General features: G+C 43.3%; 1 protein-coding gene across 2 annotated transcripts in view; it reads left to right on the forward strand.

Annotated features, from left to right (window-relative positions):
• Positions 1 to 2,393: 2,393 nt before the first annotated feature.
• The window catches only part of LOC129173895 (partitioning defective 3 homolog), a 308,256-nt gene continuing 291,395 nt past the window's right edge, over positions 2,394 to 19,254 (forward strand). The window contains exon 1 of one of the 2 annotated variants that reach the window (XM_054765212.1): positions 2,394 to 2,739. In XM_054765212.1, coding sequence (XP_054621187.1) covers positions 2,620 to 2,739 — 120 coding nt within the window. In that variant the 5' untranslated portion in view covers positions 2,394 to 2,619. The remainder of the gene's footprint in view (positions 2,740 to 19,254) is intronic. The other variant, XM_054765211.1, reaches the window with a different exon arrangement.

The following is a 19,254-nucleotide window of genomic DNA, read 5'->3' on the forward strand; positions in this document are numbered from 1 at the left end:
GCCCTTTCTGCCATTTTTGGGTCATGCTGGGACCCCCGATGACAGTTCCTCCCACCTCCCGGATGAAAAAAGTGCCTTGGAAGCAAGTTGTAAACAATGGATTTTGTGTAAGGGTCCCTTTCCGTTTTGTTGGAAATGTACACTTTGCCAAAGTGGCTTTTTCTGCCATGTTTGGGTCCCGCAGGAGCATCTTGATGCGAGTGCGGGTTTATGTCATATTGTATTCATGTCAGTACATTATTGCTATGAAATACATGATGATGATCAAGAGGTTAACCTGGCTAAAATCTATGACATGACATCATTTTCATGTCATCCCATTTCATTCATTCGTTTAGCCCTGTCATGCCAATAGATGTATATTTTATATCTCAGATTCTTTGTCTTTTTGTATGCTCTTATCGTGCATTCTTTTTTATTTGATGTTATTGCTAGTCTATCTTTTATGTTGCACAACTTCACCGTAAAAAAAAATCCTAGTTTGTGAAAGTTTTCACTGACAATGCCAATAAAACTATTGGGATTCTGGTATTGTCTGTCCATGTAATGACTGACTGCTACCACTGGAGGGGGCTGTTTGACTGATGTACTATCTGGAGACGTGCAGCGCCAGTCAAGAGTGGACTCGGATCTCAGCTTCGTGTGATCACATGAGCATACTGTTGTAGCAACACACATAAAGCCACAACAGTGCCAGCATATGGCCTCATGGATGGAACTTACTGTTGCGGCCTTCCCGTACATCCTGGTGAGATGGAATTCAATAGTGTTTCCCACCTTCTGTGTCAAATTGTCGCCCCTCGGAGCTTTCTTTGGCCCCATGGCGGGTCATTTAGCAATCACACTCAATTAAATATGCACGGTGCGTGCACTCGATTTGGCGGAACAGGGCAAACGGACTAGTTTGTTACGTGCAATGTTGTACAGCAATCGAGACAGTATCGGAAAACCGAGGCAAACATTTTTGAGCAAAGATTTTTCGTAAGGTTTTCCTTTGGTTTTATTGTACAATGTTTCCTGTTTGGTGCTCTTAATTTGTTTTCCTGTTTCATGTTTTGGAGTCATGTACAGCAACTTTGCTTCTGCTGGTGCAGGCTGGCAGAAGCACCAGCTGGTGATTGTTCTTCAGGCTGCTAGTTTGGTAAGGACTCTCTGCTAGTGGCCTCATTATTGTTTGCATTTGCCATGGATGTTTCCTATCTGCCTGCCCGCTTGCTTATTGCACTTTGTTGAGCGTTTTAGCTGGGCTCTAGAGCAGAACAGCAGAAATGGGGAAAAAAGAGCAAAGAGTGAAGTTGATATGAATCACTTTCATGTAGTGTATATGACCAAGCTGAGATGAAGTATATACAGTACTATATAACTTCTTAGCATGTGTTCCTCTACAACATATCAGAGTGGCAAATGTGGCCCTTACTGGAAAAAGTTTGGACACCCCTGGGTAGGTCTTTGAAATGGTTGCACATTGTTGCAACCTGCCAGGACAGATGGAAGACAACACCAACACACGTACTTGACTGTCCATGCATGCATCCTAATACGCCCTTTGCTCCTGGCACCCTGCTGGGGCAAGTCTGAAAATCTGCAAAGGACAAGTGGATAAGCATGGAAAATATAAATCAATAGAAAAAAGCGGTTAAAGCACTCACCTGAATCCGACTGTCTTCCTATGGGAGTGTTGGATAATCCCTGCAAGGTAGCCAGGTGCTGTCCGGACATGCTGCTATAGAAAAAGCAGCCTGCAATATGTAGCTTTTCTTGCTCTGTACTGTAAAATCTGCACATTTATACCATGTTGCAACTGTCCTGGTCCTTCATCCTTCATGGTACTTGTCACAAACACACTTTGGATGGATACATTCATCACATTTTGGCTCTGATACTCAATAAACGTTTTTTTTTCTCGTTAGAATATGACTATTATCTAAGAATTGGCTCATACTAAATCTTATAATGATAATAATCATAATGCTTGCACACATACAGTACATACAAAGTACTACAAAACAATATGTTCAAAAAGGTAATATAAACAATATCTTACATTCATCACATTGATTGTTTCTTGTTGTACTGTTCACAAACACATTTGCTGATAAAAGTACGTTTACCTTTTATCTTGATTCTGATCGTCATCAATAAAAATCAACAAATCATTCAAAGAACTTGAAAACTTTCAAGTAAAAAGTATCAGTATCAGCAGTAGTGGTCATGCACTTCCCAAGGATCCGATGGACACCGAAATGTGCGATACAGTATCGCCCCAAACCCAACCGGGGAGCCTTCATGAGCGGAAAACGAGCAATTAAAGTGAGCATGGTGCGTTTGAGTGCTTCTACCTGCAGGTTGTTGCGCACCGAAGACATTCCTGCTGCTTGCTGCAACATGTGGACGCCCTCGCCGCGTCATGTCAGCTGGGAGCCGCTGGGAAGTTTTACTCAAGTGAGTCAACACGGAGAGGACGACACCCACCCAGACAGCCGCTGGATAACAACACTGCTGGCTACACGGCCACGCAGGACAAACCGGCACGCCGAGCTTTTTTATTTCTTTCCCACGGATTTCCGCGCTTCACACATCGCCATGTACACTTCAGTGTTGGTTTTTGGAAATTAGGAAATGAAAGTGACCGTGTGTTTCGGGCGGACGCGGGTGGTAGTCCCGTGTGGGGATGGGGATATGAAAGTGAGCAGCCTCGTCGATCAAGCCGCCATGAGATACAAACGAGCCATCGCCAAGGTAAGAAAGCACCGCCTGTGTCACGTCTCGCTCGGGGGAAGGCCGACTCCTTGCACGCCGCAGCCGCAGCATGGCGCCTTATTTTTAGGCAAAGCGAGTCGGAGAGCGTAGAGGTGCTTACTTCCCGGTGAAACAAGCAGACGACGCTGATCCCCGGGGGCCACTTTAGAATCAACTTTGTCCTCAAACTTGTGTTGTTTGGTGGCTGGATTATTTTTGATGTGAGTTGACACTGGTGGAAGAGTTTTTTAAAGACAATAAAGCCAAGACTTGTTTGTGTGCAGGTGTGCCATGGCCTGATAAAGTCAAACCCAAATTAGATGTCAAGCTGTCCTTGAACGATTTGGAGTAGAGGCATGCTTTTGGGCTCTTTTGAAAGCATTTTATCCCCCAAATACACAACCTGTCTAAGGTCCTGTCCACATGGAAACGTTCCTGCGTTTTGTTTTGTTTTGCAGCGGGTTGAAACAAGTTGTGTCCACACTGTGTTGGATTAGTAAATAGTTGCATCCAGACGGGAAAAGGATGTAATACACAAGAAACACCTACATGTGGCGCTGCAAACGGACATGTAAACGCAACCACATGACACACCAAACCATAGAAGAAGAAGGAACACGTGCGCACAAGTCTGTTATCTTCTGGTTTCCAAGGTCGTCTAGATTTACAACAAAGTGGAATTACTTCTACGATTCATTTTGGAGAATAAGACGACTCAATGTCAGGAGAAGTCACGCTAGTCCAGATACTCAGATAGTCGTCAAAGCTCACTTCTGGTCACATGACAGGGACGGGTCAATAATTTTATGCTTCTCAAGACCAAGAAGGCATTGATAACCGCTAAGTTTTTCATATTAAGGTTTTTAATTGAGATGTAAGTGTAGTTTGTGCGCACCTGGAGGTAAAAAGGACTGGAACTAATTAGGATTTGTTGATTAGTCCTAATGAAATATGATGACATTACTACTACCACATCACTACTACCAGGAGAACCAGAGTATAGAGGGGGAGGCCACCTGGTGTGGCCCAGCGAGGTGCACTGTATTCAGGCAGACGCTCAGAGCAACCGCTGTGACGCCACGGAGGTCTCTGGCAAACCTTTTGCACGTTTCAAACGCGCTGCGCTGGTGTTTCAGGTGGCTGATATTTTCATCGTGGAGCAATTGGTAGAACGTCCTCTCTCTTAAAGTGAAGGTTTGTTTACAAGTGAGCTAAGGGGAAGTTACGACAGACCGTTAACGTCACAAGCAGGAGAAAAAAGGAGCGCTTGATTTGCTCAACCTTGCACAGTATGGGAAATCCCGCTTCATTGGAGTTTCCTTTTTTTATGATCGGTTATCAGAGCCATTTTTAATATTATTGGATTTAATGGTATTATGTCATAATTCACCGATATTGGCCAGATAATTATTGATGGGATAATTATTGATCCGATATCTATTGCGCCCCTACTAAAATGTTTTTTTTTTTGAGAATTTCAATGTGGTGGAGTGAAGTAGGTTGCCTGGACATCGTGTGAAAAAGATGTAGAAGTACATTTCACCACTGATGCTAATCAGATGAAGTAGCGCAGGTCAACATTCATTCTAAAAGGGCGATTCCTTGGAGGTCACATGGTCACTCAGTTTCCCGTGGCTCAGCAGAATGGAGGCGACCGGTCCATTGATCCGTGCCTTGCTAGTGTAAAAGTAGAAGCGTAGACTCGAGACAGCATGGCCATGTGCAAACCAAACAGCTAAGGCCTTGGGGCCTTTGCAGGACATCATCGCTTGTATGAGAAGTTTCATGTCGTAGCTGACAAAGCATGAAAGCATAATCCCTTCTCTAAAGCAGCAGTTTATACTCCTTGTTAGAAGTAGAAGGCACAGATACAGACACTAATCAGCATGTATGAAGTACATCACCACTGCAGAGCCAACTTTAATCACACTCACTGATGATGGTATGTTAGTAATAGTCTGCACAGGACGTCCTGTACAGTATACGTCTGTCTGGTTGTGAACTTGTAGATGTGGGGGCTTTTGAGGACCGTGTCATGGGAAGAACGTGTCAATGAGCCACTCAAAAGCATCACCTTCCAGAGCCAATCTTGCCTTTGTACTGTCATGAAGGATTCGTGCTAAATTGCTTTGCTGGTCTCTCGTACGTCCCATGGCTGATGTTTTTCTACACTTGGCACACCAAGTCATCATTGAGTACCTAAGCAGAGGAAAGGATGTTATTTTGTGGGACGTGCAGCTGCCATAATAGACCACATGGACATGTTGGGCCAGGGAGGACCGATTGTGAGAGAAATTTGGGTCATCATCAGACAAATTTGGACTTAAATTCATGCATGCAGACTTGCTGAACCATGCTGATGTTAGTAATAAGACAAGAACCAGCTATTGCACAGTATCAGGACTGCATGATGAACAGAAGAGCACAAGTTCATGAATGAAGCTGAGCTGAAATGCAGAACGGAAGATGAAATATCCTAGAAATGTCTTGAAATCTACTTATTGACTGAGGATGGAACCAGCAACCATCAAGGTGGGAGACGAGCACTCTACGACCTGAGCCATGGCACCGTGCACACAATAAGCAGGATGTTCCATGTAATGTTAAATGTAGAGTGAATTTCCACCAACAGGGGGGTGGCTTTCATCCATTCATTTCAAAGGGGAAATACGTCACAGAAAATAGTGAATTACTGAGATGACCCATCTAGCACATGAGCCATACCGCCCTGTAGAATAACAGGCATGTTGCAGTCAGAAAGGCATAAACACGTTGAATGATTAAAGCGGGGCCGGGGATCGAACCAGCAACCATCTGGTTGTGGGACCCCCGCTCTCCCTCCTGATCCGAAGAATGTTACAGTCATAAAATGCTTGTCAGCATTCACACAATGAATGCATGAATGTGAATGGACCATATGATATCAAACTAAAGCATCAACATTATGATTGGCTCATGGTGTTTGTTTGGAAGGGTTTGCTTGTGCATCGTACTCTTCCTACTCTTCCTACTCTTCCTACTCTTCCTACTCATCGTACTCTTCCTACTCATCGTACTCTTCCTACTCTTCCTACTCTTCCTACTCTTCCTACTCTTCCTACTCATCGTACTCTTCCTACTCATCGTACTCATCCTACTCATCCTACTCTTCCTACTCATCGTACTCTTCCTACTCATCGTACTCATCCTACTCTTCCTACTCATCGTACTCTTCCTACTCATCGTACTCATCGTACTCTTCTGTGGCTCAGCAGAACGCAGGGGACGATTTCATTGGTCTCTGCTGCGGAATGTTAAGTTTAGACACACCCATCTGTAACACGGATCTTTGAAACCCTCCTCCCAAACAGAATTGCAATCCCACGTAGGAAAATATTATCACGTAAAGGTATCCAGTCCAACTGCACTTGAACACACCATCAACTCACCATGTACATGGCACATGAACACACCATGAACACATGAACACAACATGAACTCACCATGAACATGATGTGAACACATGAACACACCTTGAACATGACATGAACATAATGTGAACACACCATGAACACATGAATACAACATGAACACACCATGAACATGACGTGAACACACCATGAACACATGAACACGACATGAGTGAAATGTTTAGACATGATTCTGTGAAAGTAGTTTGGAGTTTGGTGGTTATGTCATAAAGGGAGAAGCTGTGTGTGCGTGTGCGTGTGTGCGTGGCAGGCTATGCTACAGTAGCTGGCGAGGTAATTATGGGAAGACAAGGCTGAGCTTGTGGGCCCTGGATGATGATGATGATGATGATGATGATGATGATGATGATGGGAATGTGGCGTGATTGAGGACGGATAAGTTCAGACTTCTGGTCAAGCAGCAGAGATGTTTGAAATTCACATCTACCACAGCAGGGAGCAGAGAAGAGCACGGGATGGATGGATGGATGGATGGATGGATGGATGGTAGCGTGGACTCGCTAACCTCATCATCTGCTTGTCTTGAGGTTCTTCTTTGTGTTGCAACTCCTCTTCTATCTTTAGCCGTCTCGCTCTCTCTCTCTTGCTCTCTCTCTCTCTCTCTCTCTCTCTCTCTTTCTCCCTCCCCTCATGCAGCATGCTAGCTTTTATCTCATGCTGCGTTTACATGAGTAGTTGGCTGCCAGTCTTTGAGGAAAACATGCCTTCTGCTTGACAAGGCATATTATGCTGGAGATCCTCCATCCTCTGTCCTGCACTGCATGCCCGCTTCTACTCTCAGGGGTCTTTGGACATCTCTACACCTGTCATAGTCCATGTCTGCAAATCATTCTAAGTACATGGCAGTTGTGTTGTTTGTACCTTCTAATAATAATTGGTACTGGTATGCAGTAATTTCACAGCTTCACTCTATGACAGTTTTTCACAAATGTATGAATTCATATGTTATGCTGTTTTGTGGTTGAATACGTGGTTGAATAGTTAGTAAAAAAAAATGCATTTTCAAGCATAACCACACCTAAATGAAGTCAAATACAAATATAAGGCACTGAGAAGACTCAGTCATTGAGGCCATGTAGTACTCTACACTGGTCACCAGGTGTCAGTAATCTTACTGTAATGCTGGGTGAGACACACAAGCACCAGACTTGATCGCTGGCTTTGAATGATCTCACAGCAGACATAATAACCCCTTACACGGGCTACTGTTGTGGCCCACGGCAAGCTAAAACATCACTTCCTGTACACCCACTACTCAGGCGTCCCTTAGCACATTTACAGCAACACAGTCTTATTTAGCATGTCTTATTATGTCTACTGTATTGGGTAATAGGAGTGTAAAGGTGACTATAGGGGTGTTATTCTATGTCTAGAGGGCTCTAATAATGTCACTACTATTTCCGGTGTCCGGGATTGTTTTTATCCAATAACTTGTAATTATGAAAACCTTGATGCATGGAACTTATTTTCTTTCATTTGTTTGGCAGCTGTTAAGTGCCACGTGCACTTTGTCACCATCTAAAAGACTGGAGTGGAACACAATACGTTTTTATGGATGTGCTCCACAAACGGTTAAAGTTATTTGGATGGAACTTAGTGTGTCGCTGTGGTATGACACAAGGTCACATGGATGAATTTTTGATTGTCAGCTGGATCTGGGTGAGTTCTTGTGTGTGTAGGCCAAGAGTGTTTATACTTGTAGCACGGTGGGGTCGTGGTTGGTGTCGACGTGAGACCGTGACAGTTAAGTTTGTGTTATTATGGTAATGGTAATGGTAAATGCAGATTGTTGCCACAGTGTGAGATGATCCCAGAAGCACATCAAGAGCACCAAACCTACTTCAATAAGTCAACACATGAGAACCCAAAGATGAAGTCAGACTTGAAACGAGGCGACCCGGCTGCCGCAAAGGTCAACGGCACCAGTGAGGACCTTATCTAGATCAAACAGTGCCTCTGTTCAGGGTCAAGGGAAGGTCATTCCAGGGACTCCCCTCAGTCTAGGATGCTACTCAGGTGAACAGACAACAGTTGTGCGTGTGCAGCGTAGGCCGAGGGTAGAACACAGGCATGCAGAGACTTGTACGAGTCAAGTGGGCGCACAAACATCAGGGACTCTGAGTTGTGGGCCAAGCTTGAGTATTGCATGCAAAGCTGCAAGGATTTCTGTCAGCGCTTGCCAAATACAGCAACAGGCAAGCCGCATGTCCTCGTGCCAAATGCCGTTTCCATGCCAAGCCATTGCATGACGGCTGTTTTAAGGCTGCATATGTCAGGGTATTAGCGGGCAGCTTCTTCTCTCATTGTCATTGTCAGATGACACACATTCTTGTCTTTGTTTGATGATTTAAACTCCTGTTACGAAAAGCAAATACTATTGATTCATTGTTGAAAACAATTTATTCAGCAAGAACTCATACAGTCGTATGCAAAATTTGGACACCCCTGACAAGTGCATTCATCATTTTCATAAATCAATCAATGGATATTTGGATGTATTATTTCATTTACACATATCACATAACTGATGGACACTGTAGTAGTCCAGAAGTGAAGTGAGGTCTATTACATGCATAACATGCATCAAAACAAAATTAGACAGGTGCAGAAATGTGGGCACCCCTGTCATTTTGTTGATCTGAGCAGCTCTATCAAGCTAGCACTGGTTACCTGGAACACAAAATGTCTTTTGTGAACTCATTAAGCCCTGAATTTCATCATCTCACCAAAGGTGTTTAAGGTGGCCGCTTGCAAGTTGGCTTTCTCTGTGAAGACGGACGGGCAGCACGGGGTCCTCAGAAACAGCTGTCACATGACCTGAAAATTAAGATTGTTCAACATGGTGGTTTACGCGACGGCTACATAAAGCTATCGCAGAGATTTCAGTTTCCACTGTGAGGAACATCATGAGGAAATGGAAGAGCACAAACACAGTTATTGTTCAGGCCAGTAGTGGTAGAGCAGGAGCAAATATCAGAGAGGCAAAGGCGAAGGACGGTGAGAAGAGTCAAAGACAACCCACAGACCACCGCCAAAGAAGTACAATATCAACTTGTACTTTGTTGCCTGAGGTATGCAAAAAAACATTTGGACAAGCAAGCTTCATTTTGGAACTAGAGAAACACTCCGGTGCCATAGTTTCCTCCATATTGGGATGCACACCAAAATAATAATCCTACATTTTTTTGGATCATTGATATTTTGTACAACCTGTTGGAAACTTGACCTGTATTTTTTTCCCAAGTGCTTTGGCCATTTTTTGTGGCGTTATATGCACAAATGCCGAAAATGTTAAAGAATCCTTTAAAAAAATTCCTGGATCCAGACACTGATCCGGATCACCCCAAATTGAATCTGTTCTTCCATATCCCATTCATGACAATTCCTGAAAATGTCATCCAAATCCATTCAGAACCTTTCAAGTTATTTTGATCACAAACAAACAAACAAACAAACAAACAAACAAACAGATAAAAGCTTAACCTCGGCGCTGCCCTTGGTGATAAAGGTGATAAAGGTGCTGTGGTGATGCATATCGCACATATCTTCTGTTCATCCAGTAAACCTCTTTTCACTCCTCATATAGTCCTCTGTCCATCAGTTATTTGATACTTTCCAATGAAATTGCAGATTTGTGAACACCCAATGATTTGTAAATGAAAATGATGGAAATTGTCAGGGGGGCCTCAACGTTTGCATACTGCTGTAGCTACTAGTGTACGATTTCCTGCCTTGGCCGACAGCTCCCTGCCGAAGAATCCAGTTAATGATTAGCCGGGACGGTTAGAAGCGGGACAACAGACTAGACGTGCATAGCTTGGGTGGACAACACCTCTCACCCGCTACATGACACTGTTGTTTCCCTGGGCAGCTCCTTCAGCAGCAGACTGTTACACCCACGGTGTAAGAAGGAGAGGTTCCGCAGGTCCTTCATACCGACCGCTGTCAGGCTCTACAACACCTGCACCACCTGAACCATGTTGTAGTCACTATGCATCCTTTACACTGTACTCTTTACTTGCGTATCTTGCTTGCTTGCTGCTGTAACAAGGAAATTTCCCCGCTGTGGGATAAATAAAGTACATACATACTGTACAAGTACATGTCATACGGCCTTTCTTTCTCTCCCATCTCTGAATTCTTTTTGGCCTCCATGCAGTTCTTCGTGGAACCCACCCCCTTGACTTCATTGACAGACATTACTGTTAGTTTTGAACAAATGATGTGACCAGGGAGGTCATTGGTATTTGGTATCACATATTGTTCCAGTGGAGTTTCAGCATTGACAAAAGAGAGAACAAAATGAGTTTCTGAGGTACAGACCTTTAATATCCTCCTGAGAAGCAGCAGTTGTGGTTTATTTCTTTGGTCACAAAGCCCTGCCATGCAAAAACACAACTGTCCACTGCAGAGCACGCTGGCTCTCAGGAGGACACGTTCAGTTTTCAAAGCTTTCCGTATAAAAAGTAAGGCAAAATGCGACAGTGGTTCTTGTTGCTGATGCACCACCTGAAGATACTTTGCATAACTTTTGTTGTTCTTCTCCCTCTTCTTGCCCAAGCACAATGCTTCCTGCGTTGTCATTGGATGCATCAAGCGGAAGGAATTGTTCTTGGCACATTTGAACAAGGTGTTGATTCAAACGTATTTTGGGCAGAGAGGGCCACCGTGTTTGTGCTAGAGCTTCCAAGAAAAGAAAAGAAAACCCCTTGAAGATGTCGTCATGTGCTCAAAGTGTGTTTTGACAGCCTCCGCTGTCTGCACTTGAACCCGTCTTAACAAGCAGCCCCGCTCTGCACCAGCCACATTCACACGAGCTTTACATCTTCATTCTGTAATGCTCAACCTGCCTTCAAGGCTTGGAACCCTTTGCACTGGGCTCGGTTACAACATCTCTTCCTGGAGGTTCAGGTGCCCTTCAGTTCTTGAATATTGATACAGACAGATATATACAGTGCATTAGCCTGCAAGGGTAACCTCACTTTTTGATGAAGTTGTGTTGGCATCAGGAGAAATGATATCAGTGGCATCGCTTCCCTCGGACTAATGTCGTGAAAGACGCTCCACATTGACCTTCTTACCGATATCTGATATCAACCAACACTTTATTACTGATATCGACTGATACCGGTATTGGCTGCAGCTCTTCTCCCAAACTAATGTTGTGATAGATATTGATATAATATAAAGATATTGATATTGATAGCTGGATATTGACTTTCTAATTGATAACCGATATCATCCAGCACTTCATTACCAATACCAATATCAACTGATACCAATATCGGCAGAAGCTCTTCTCTCTAGCTAAGACTGTGAGATATGGTGGATATTGGCTTTCTTACCAATATCCGATATCATCCAGTACTTCATTGCCAATATCAACGATATCAATGTCAGCATCAGCTGACCTTACACTCACACTTGCTCCAAAATGAGATGACTCAACAATCAGTTGCACACAATGGACAGATTTAACATTGATTGGTTATTGGACCGCCCATCCCTTATCCTCATTACGCTTCAGAGGTCTTCAGGATGTGTTTACTCTAAGATGACATGATTTGGACTTGTTGTTGTTCCGTCCCACATGTCTTCTTGGTGACGTTTCCTTCCTCCAGCTGATTGGAACCAACGTGGGCAAGTCCTAGCAAAGGCCAGCAATGTGCTTTGTGCTGTTTTGACAGCTAAAGTCTTGCGAGGCGCCCTCTGAGGTGTAATCCAGTGTTTTGCCAACATCTTCCATCTGCGACCGTGATTGCAGTAGCAACAGAGGCCCAAGCGTTGCTTGCTTGCCAAGCCATCAAGGACAAGTTGGAAATCCTGCAGCTCATGGAGCATATGCTCATTTTTCTGGATGGGTGAGAAACAGTTGCCGAGGTGGTTGAGAAGAATGTTTTAATTAGACATGCGCATTATTAGATTTTTTTTTTCTTAAACCGATACTGAACACTACACTACAACATTGTGCTTTTCAAGACAGATAACCCATTTTTCATATCTACTTTTCAGTTTAGATGCAAGTGTAGTTTGTGCACACCTGGAGGTTAGAAGGACTGGAACTAATTAGGATTTGTTGATTAGTCCTAATGAAATATGATGACATCACTACTATCAGGAGAACCAGAGGGGGAGGAGCCACCTGCTGTGGCCCAGCAAGGTGTACTGTATTCGGGCACACGCTCAGTCTCTGGCAAACCTTTTGCTCTTTTCAAACACCGTGGCACTGGCGTTTCAGGTGGCTGATAAGGGTCTTTGTGTGCTCCATTTTTTTTTTTTCACCCTCATCGCAGAGCATTTGGTACAAGTAGCACACAAAATGTTTATTCACAAGTGAGCTCAAGGGAAGCGTCACAGGCAGGAGAAAAAGGGAGCACTTGCTTTGCTCACCCGCACAGTACAATCATCTCACCTCATTGGAGCGTTTTTTTCTGAGGTATTTTTAATGTTATCAGATTTATCAATATGACCTCATAATTCCCTCATATCGACACAATCATTAGTATTTATTATCGCTCCTTCATATTTTTTGCAGCCTTAAACCTTCCCATAAACATGGCCCGTTAAAACAGACATCATGTTTACGTCCCAAAAAACAATAAAGCAGCCTTGGTGCCAATAGGTACCGCAAAACTATGGCAAGGTGGGATACACCAATATCATCACGAAGAAATATGTGTTTACTTGTGTGTAATTGTGAGGATTAAGGCTAAAAAAGCCTCACTTCGACGTCTTAGGGGTAAGGTTGCTGTGGCTTGTTAATAAAGCAGCGGATTAAAAGAGGAACAGGGCACTAATTGGAAGGAGTCATGCTGTTGAACACCTGAGGCATATCTGCCTAATGCTCCCTTTTGGCATGACCTCTTTCAAACAAGGTGACGTCCAGTTCCACATTTACTGAAAAGGAGTAAGAAGGAGCGGATCTGATTTCATCCTATCCTTTCTCTGTCTGTTCGCAGTCCCTGATGGTTTATTCACTTCCTGTGCGGCCTTTCTCCAAAGTTGACAGCTTTGGGGCGACACGATCGCTCGTGCACGGTTGCAATCAGCATGATAACTGTTGCACGTGCATCTGCACCAACTGCTGATCAATTGTGGACTGTAGATGTGAATGGAGGATTTGCAGCAGACGTTCCTGCTTTTAAGCACTAATTTGGTCCAATCATTTACCGTCACAAGAGGAGTGAGGGTGTGGCCTTGGAAGTAAGTTGACTCTGGTTGTCGAAGGCTTCATGTGAGCAAACAAGCTCATTTCTGTCTTCCGTACTCAGATGACTGATTTCTGTGCGTTTGGCTCACGGACATACACCAACCTAAATGAGCTTACCAAACACCTCTCAGTACGTATGGGAGAAACATGTATTTTACTGATTCCGAAGATTCTCAGGTCCCTTCATTTATCACACTACAAGGATTCCACTAGTCTTATAGGCACGCATCTTTGTTAATGTGTCATTTTCATCAGAGTTATGTATCTGCAATGACAGTTGCTCATGAAAACAAATTGCAGATGTTTCTCGCGGTTTGCCAGAGTTTGGAGCGTGTGCCCAAATACAGTGCACCTCGCTGGGCCACTGCAGGTGGCTCCTTCCCCTTCATACTCTGGTTCTCCTGATAGTAGTGATGTCATCATATTTCATTAGGGCTAATCAACAAATCCTAATTAGTTCCAGTACTTCTTACCTCCAGGTGTGCACTAACTACACTTACATCTAAATTAAAAAAGAGATATGAAAAAATAATTGGTTAGCGATCTGTGCCATGTCAGTCTTGAGAAGCAGAAATCAGTATTGGTTTGAAAAAAAAGATATTGTGCATCTCTAACTACATTATATGATACAGGCTCATTCTTTATTTAAGGCTGAAAATCTATTCAGGTCTTTTTTCTAAACTGGGTTTGTCCTGAGGACTTTTCCTTTTATTATTCATTGAGTATTTGGTGATCATTATCATATGTTAGAAGTTGTAAAGCGACTCGGGATGCATTTTGCAGGTTGTTGATAAAGCGTTCCCCTGATGTGGTTGCATTATTATCTCTAATTAGCCTCCTTTTGCTCTCCTGCTGGTCTGGAATCCATTGATTCACCTAATGAAATGGTTTGCGATGACACATGTACGCTACAAGTGTTGATGTCCTTGATGGTGCTGCCTTGCTTGTTTACACAGAACCATGGCAAAATGCCACGCAGCATTCCAGCATTGCATAACTCATGTTGACGTTTTACATTCATCCTTACCACCTGCACCATGAACAACCTCGGAACCCAACGTGTTGCTGTCACGTTCCCACCTTGAATGATCCCTTCCATAACCATCCATGGCATCATTTCCTTCAAACTGATGAGCCATCTTTAAAGGGTCCCTGACGTGATTGCTTACATATGTTATATATTGTTTGTAATGATGTTCCATGTGGTTCCAGTTCTGACAGCGAATGGTAAATTTGCAAAAGTGACATTTATAGTTGATGGCGCCACCCATGACGAGCTAGCTCTCAGCCTCATTTCCGGAAGTGCCGTCATCGGGGTGACACCTCTCAGCTAAAGCAGAGTAAACAAACGCTTCTCAAGGTAGATGGTCGACTTGGCTCGGTTTATTTTTCATCAAAATAGAAGTCATGCCAAAGTGTTGTGTTGCTGCTGGATGTTCATAGTATCCGAGTGATACTATAAGTTTTTCTTTTCCAAAAGCATACGGTTTTAAGACAACAATGGACGAAGCAAGTGCAGAGAACGAGAGCCCGACGGACGCCCACCTCGAGTTCTGTTCTTTGCAGTGATCATTTCACTGATGATGGCTCTGAAGGAACACCTTTACAACAAGCATTTGGCTTGAAAATACGCAATAAATGCATTTTGAAAAAGGATGCTATGCCGCCAGTACACAGGGGAAAGAAAAACAAGAAGAACGACGTAAAAGTTGCCACAGAATTGAGTAAGTCGTGTCTTGGCCGTTTGAATCTTGAAGTGATGTCTTCATGCGACTCTAACCACATGGGCTTTGCCAAACATCTGCCCACCATGATCTCCTGTCAAACACCTCCTCAGAGCTGTGAAATGGAAAAGCCACGCTGGAGAAAAATCGAGATACAAGGCTTTTCTGGCGGCACGGTGGGGAAGGTGAGTCATTTGGACTAGCATATTCCAGACTGAGCAGTACCACATGTGCAGGCTGATTGGTCCAATTCTGCCCACACAAAGTTCCTACTTGTGGAGAAAGTGTGGTAGGTTCAAGTCTGTAAGATGAAAATGAGATACAGAATGCCTTCTGGAATTCTATTCAAGTAGAACCTTTAATAAACCCTGATTTGGACATGAGGCAAGTCTGTGAATATTCCCATCCAGGTCATTGTGTTCTCACAGGATTGACTCCATCACAACTGGACTGTTCAGGTTGTCTTAGAAGATGTTTTGCCTCTCATCTGAGCAGGCTTCATCAGTTCATGCTCAGAGACTAGATAGGACAGCCTCTAGTTTTTAGAGCCACCTGAAATGCCAGCTGATCAGGTTTTTTGTGCATTTGATGTGTTTTTTTCCCACATCGAAGAGCATCTGGTACAACTTCTTCCTTAAAGTGAATGTTTGTTTAAAAGCGAGCTCGGGGGAAGTTGCAACAGGCTGCTCACATCACAGGCAGGACGAAAAAGGAGCGCTTGATTTGCTGACCCGCGCAGTATGGGTAATCTTGCCTCATTGGAGCGTTATTGGAGCTACAGTATAGTTATGGGATGTATGGCTATGATAATCATGATTCCCTCCTGTCGTGCGCCCCAAGTAAAACCACAAGTACGCATCAGTAAGGACAAGGTTAGCCAAATTTGGTGACTTCTTTTGTGATGTAGCTCAAATGTCCCAAACCGGGATGCAGTTTTGTGGGTCAGATATGGTATTCTTTGTATATTGTGCTTAGATTTCAATGAAAGGCTTCTAAAATGTACTTTCAAAGAGCGCCTGCTGCTCGTCTGCTGAGCACACAATTAGTATGCTTCTTGCCCATTGCTGGTTGGAGATGTTCCATTGTTGCCACTATGCAAGTGACGGTGATGGTCGGTTGTCTTCATGACACAGAGCGTGCTAACTTGCTGAGACCTTCAGGTGCATCATTGAATACCTTTCCTGTGCAGATCCTCCCCGTCTGTCACACACACGGCGGCTTCCTCACAAATAGCTGGGATGTGCTGTGGCATGTGCGCTCGTGGGCGTGTGTGGATGTGTGATTGACCTGGGTGAGCCGGTTCCTCGTTCACCGTCAGCTGCCACTATGTCTTTCTACCAAACACGTTTCCAAGCAGCCCGCCACTTTGCAAATGACTGCGGCGCCCTGCAGCACTTCCAGCAGTCGTTGCCTTTTTTGAGAGAAGCCTGGAACCTGCCTGCTGAGTTTTTATCTTACGCTGGAATCTGAGTTTCTCTTTCTTGTCACAACGCTCATTAGTACAACCACCGACTGTATCCATCTGTGAATTTACTACACCACTCACGACGCACACCTTTCATCCTTCACGGACGCCACAAACGTTGACTTGTTCAGTTTTTCATGACGTCTGCTGGCTACCACAGAAGTAAATGAAATGATTACTTCAAGTTAATAGTTAACGCTTGGGCGGTGTGACCGCCACATACAAAGCAAGCACTCCCGTCTTAAAGTGGTAGCACACACACGTCCTCCTTGCCTGTTTGCTTTGTTAGCAGTCAACAAGAGGCACCATGTGACGTCTGTTCTGAACTACAAAACATCTTTGAAATGTGCTGTTTTTTGCTGCTGCTCTCCTGCTTCTGCAGTTCTATTCGTGAAAGGGGGGAGATGTGATTAGAAGCAATGTACAAGCCCTTGAGTTGAGAAACCTGAAAATGTCAGAAGTTACTGGCCAGAGACTGCGAAGTGAGATTGTGCATATCAGGATGTTTCTATATGAACCCAGCATGAATGCAACACAGCGTCAGTGTTTGTTGTCCTGTGATCTCATGTTGCCGCTCACACAGCTGCTGCACATCCGGCCAGGCAGGCCCGAATCCTCACTTTGATCACTCCACACTTTGATATCAAAGCGTATTGCAGCATATCATTCTGCCTCATATCATTGGCCGATATTGGCATAACAATGAGACATCAGTTCATATTGGTATTGTGTTTGTCTGCCGATAATATTGGCAGTGATGTGATGCTCTACGCTCCGTAATCCGATACTGCTAATCCGGGGGTGTCCAAACTGCGGCCCGTGGCTGTTTTTGCGTTGGCCTGCAGCACATTCTGAAAATACAAGAAAAAAACAAAGAGTAGAGGTCATTTTCGAAAAAGTAGATCAAAATATGAAGAGAAAAAGTCATCATTTTAAGAGAATAACCTATCATTATTATAATATCATAATATAATTATAATATTACCTAATATGCGATTGGCTGGTAACCAGTCCAGGGTGTACCCCACCCGAAGTCAACTGGGATAGGCTCCAGCATGCCCCTGTGACCCTAAAGAGGAGAAGCGGTATAGAAAATGGATGGATGGATGGATGGATGGATGGATGGATGGAACCTAATATTATGAGGAAAAATAACATTTTAGTGGCACAAAGTTTAAATATTAAAGAAAGACGTGATTTAGTCAGAATGTTATGAAAAACAAACAAAACAACAAAGTAACATCTTTGGAAAATTTGATTGCCAAAAAGGTTATGTTCCGAGAATAAAGTCAAAATATTATGGGAGTAAATTCATAATTAGGAGATAAAAATGGCGAAAATGGGGAGAATACAGTCAAAAAGCGAAAAGTCATCATAACATCATTTTAGTAGCATGAAGTTGAAATATTAACAAAAGATGCCCACATTTTTTGAAAATTTTATTGCAAAAAGTTTAATCACAAGAAAAAAGTCAAACTATGATGGGAATAGTCATAATTATGAGGAAAAAAATGGTAGGAATGGGGGAAAAAAGCATTTGTAATTTTATGAGAATAAAGTCAAAATACTAAAAGCAAAAGTTGTATTCTAACCAGAAACAAAGTTGCAATTTTATGAGAATAAATTGAATGAAAAATAATGTCATTTAAGTAGCACTGAGCTTAAATATTCAAGAAAAAAGGGCATTTTTTGTTGTTGTAACATTATCAAAAGCAAACAAAAGTTGCAATTTTTGGAAATTAGGTTGGAGGAAAAAGTTCTAATCTGGGAATAAAGTGCAACCCTAACCCTAATATCAGTAGAAGAACATTTACAAAGGTTATTTAACGAGAAAGCTGAAATAATTGGAAAAAACCCCAGCAAGAATGTGAGGAAAAGAGTGAAGTTGGTGATGATTTTAGGTTATTTCACCTACTCTCGATGAAATATATCTAACTTGTTAGCATGTCTGCACGTGTTGCTTTACAAAATATCAAAGTGGCAAAGTTGCATCCTTTCATTGTGGTCCTCACTGTTTCTACAATATATCCTGATGGTCATTGAAGGCACCATAAGCCTGACCGGGTGTCGTAGACTACAGCTGACAGTGACGTCATGGTTGGGGTGTGAGATGCTTTTTAGTGATTAGTGATGAAGACGTTGATAGGGTATGAAGGTGGACGTGTTCTGTAGAACGCTAGTGGCTCTGCGTGGTGTTTGGTGAATGAGCTGCACACATGAAGGGATGAAGTATTGCTTTTATCACGTGATGACAGAGTAATTGTACGCATGTCGCAGGCTGGAATGTTCATGCTAAGCTGGCGGGAGTTAACAACCTACAGCGTCTTTTGTCTTCTTTTTTTTTCTTTCTCTGCGCTCTTCTAGGCTTTCCCTGTACTTTTCTAGTCCCACCTATTTCTTTTCTTCTCTATTCTTTTCCTATTTAATATCTAATCCTTTCATCTCATGCCGCTCCTCTTCTGTTACACTCTCATTGTTTTCTACTTTGCCTTGCACACTAAAATATGATTGGGGGGGGGTCATCGCATTGTTCTGGCAATTTGTCATAATCTGAGGTTGTGGAAAGGTGCGGGATTGATTGGTGGCTCAAAGAGGCATTTACTGTCGAGCGCTGGGAAGCCCAGGGCAAGGTGCAATGGATGGTGG

Source organism: Dunckerocampus dactyliophorus, chromosome 21 (genome assembly GCF_027744805.1).
Source record: "Dunckerocampus dactyliophorus isolate RoL2022-P2 chromosome 21, RoL_Ddac_1.1, whole genome shotgun sequence".
Lineage (NCBI taxonomy): Eukaryota > Metazoa > Chordata > Actinopteri > Syngnathiformes > Syngnathidae > Dunckerocampus > Dunckerocampus dactyliophorus.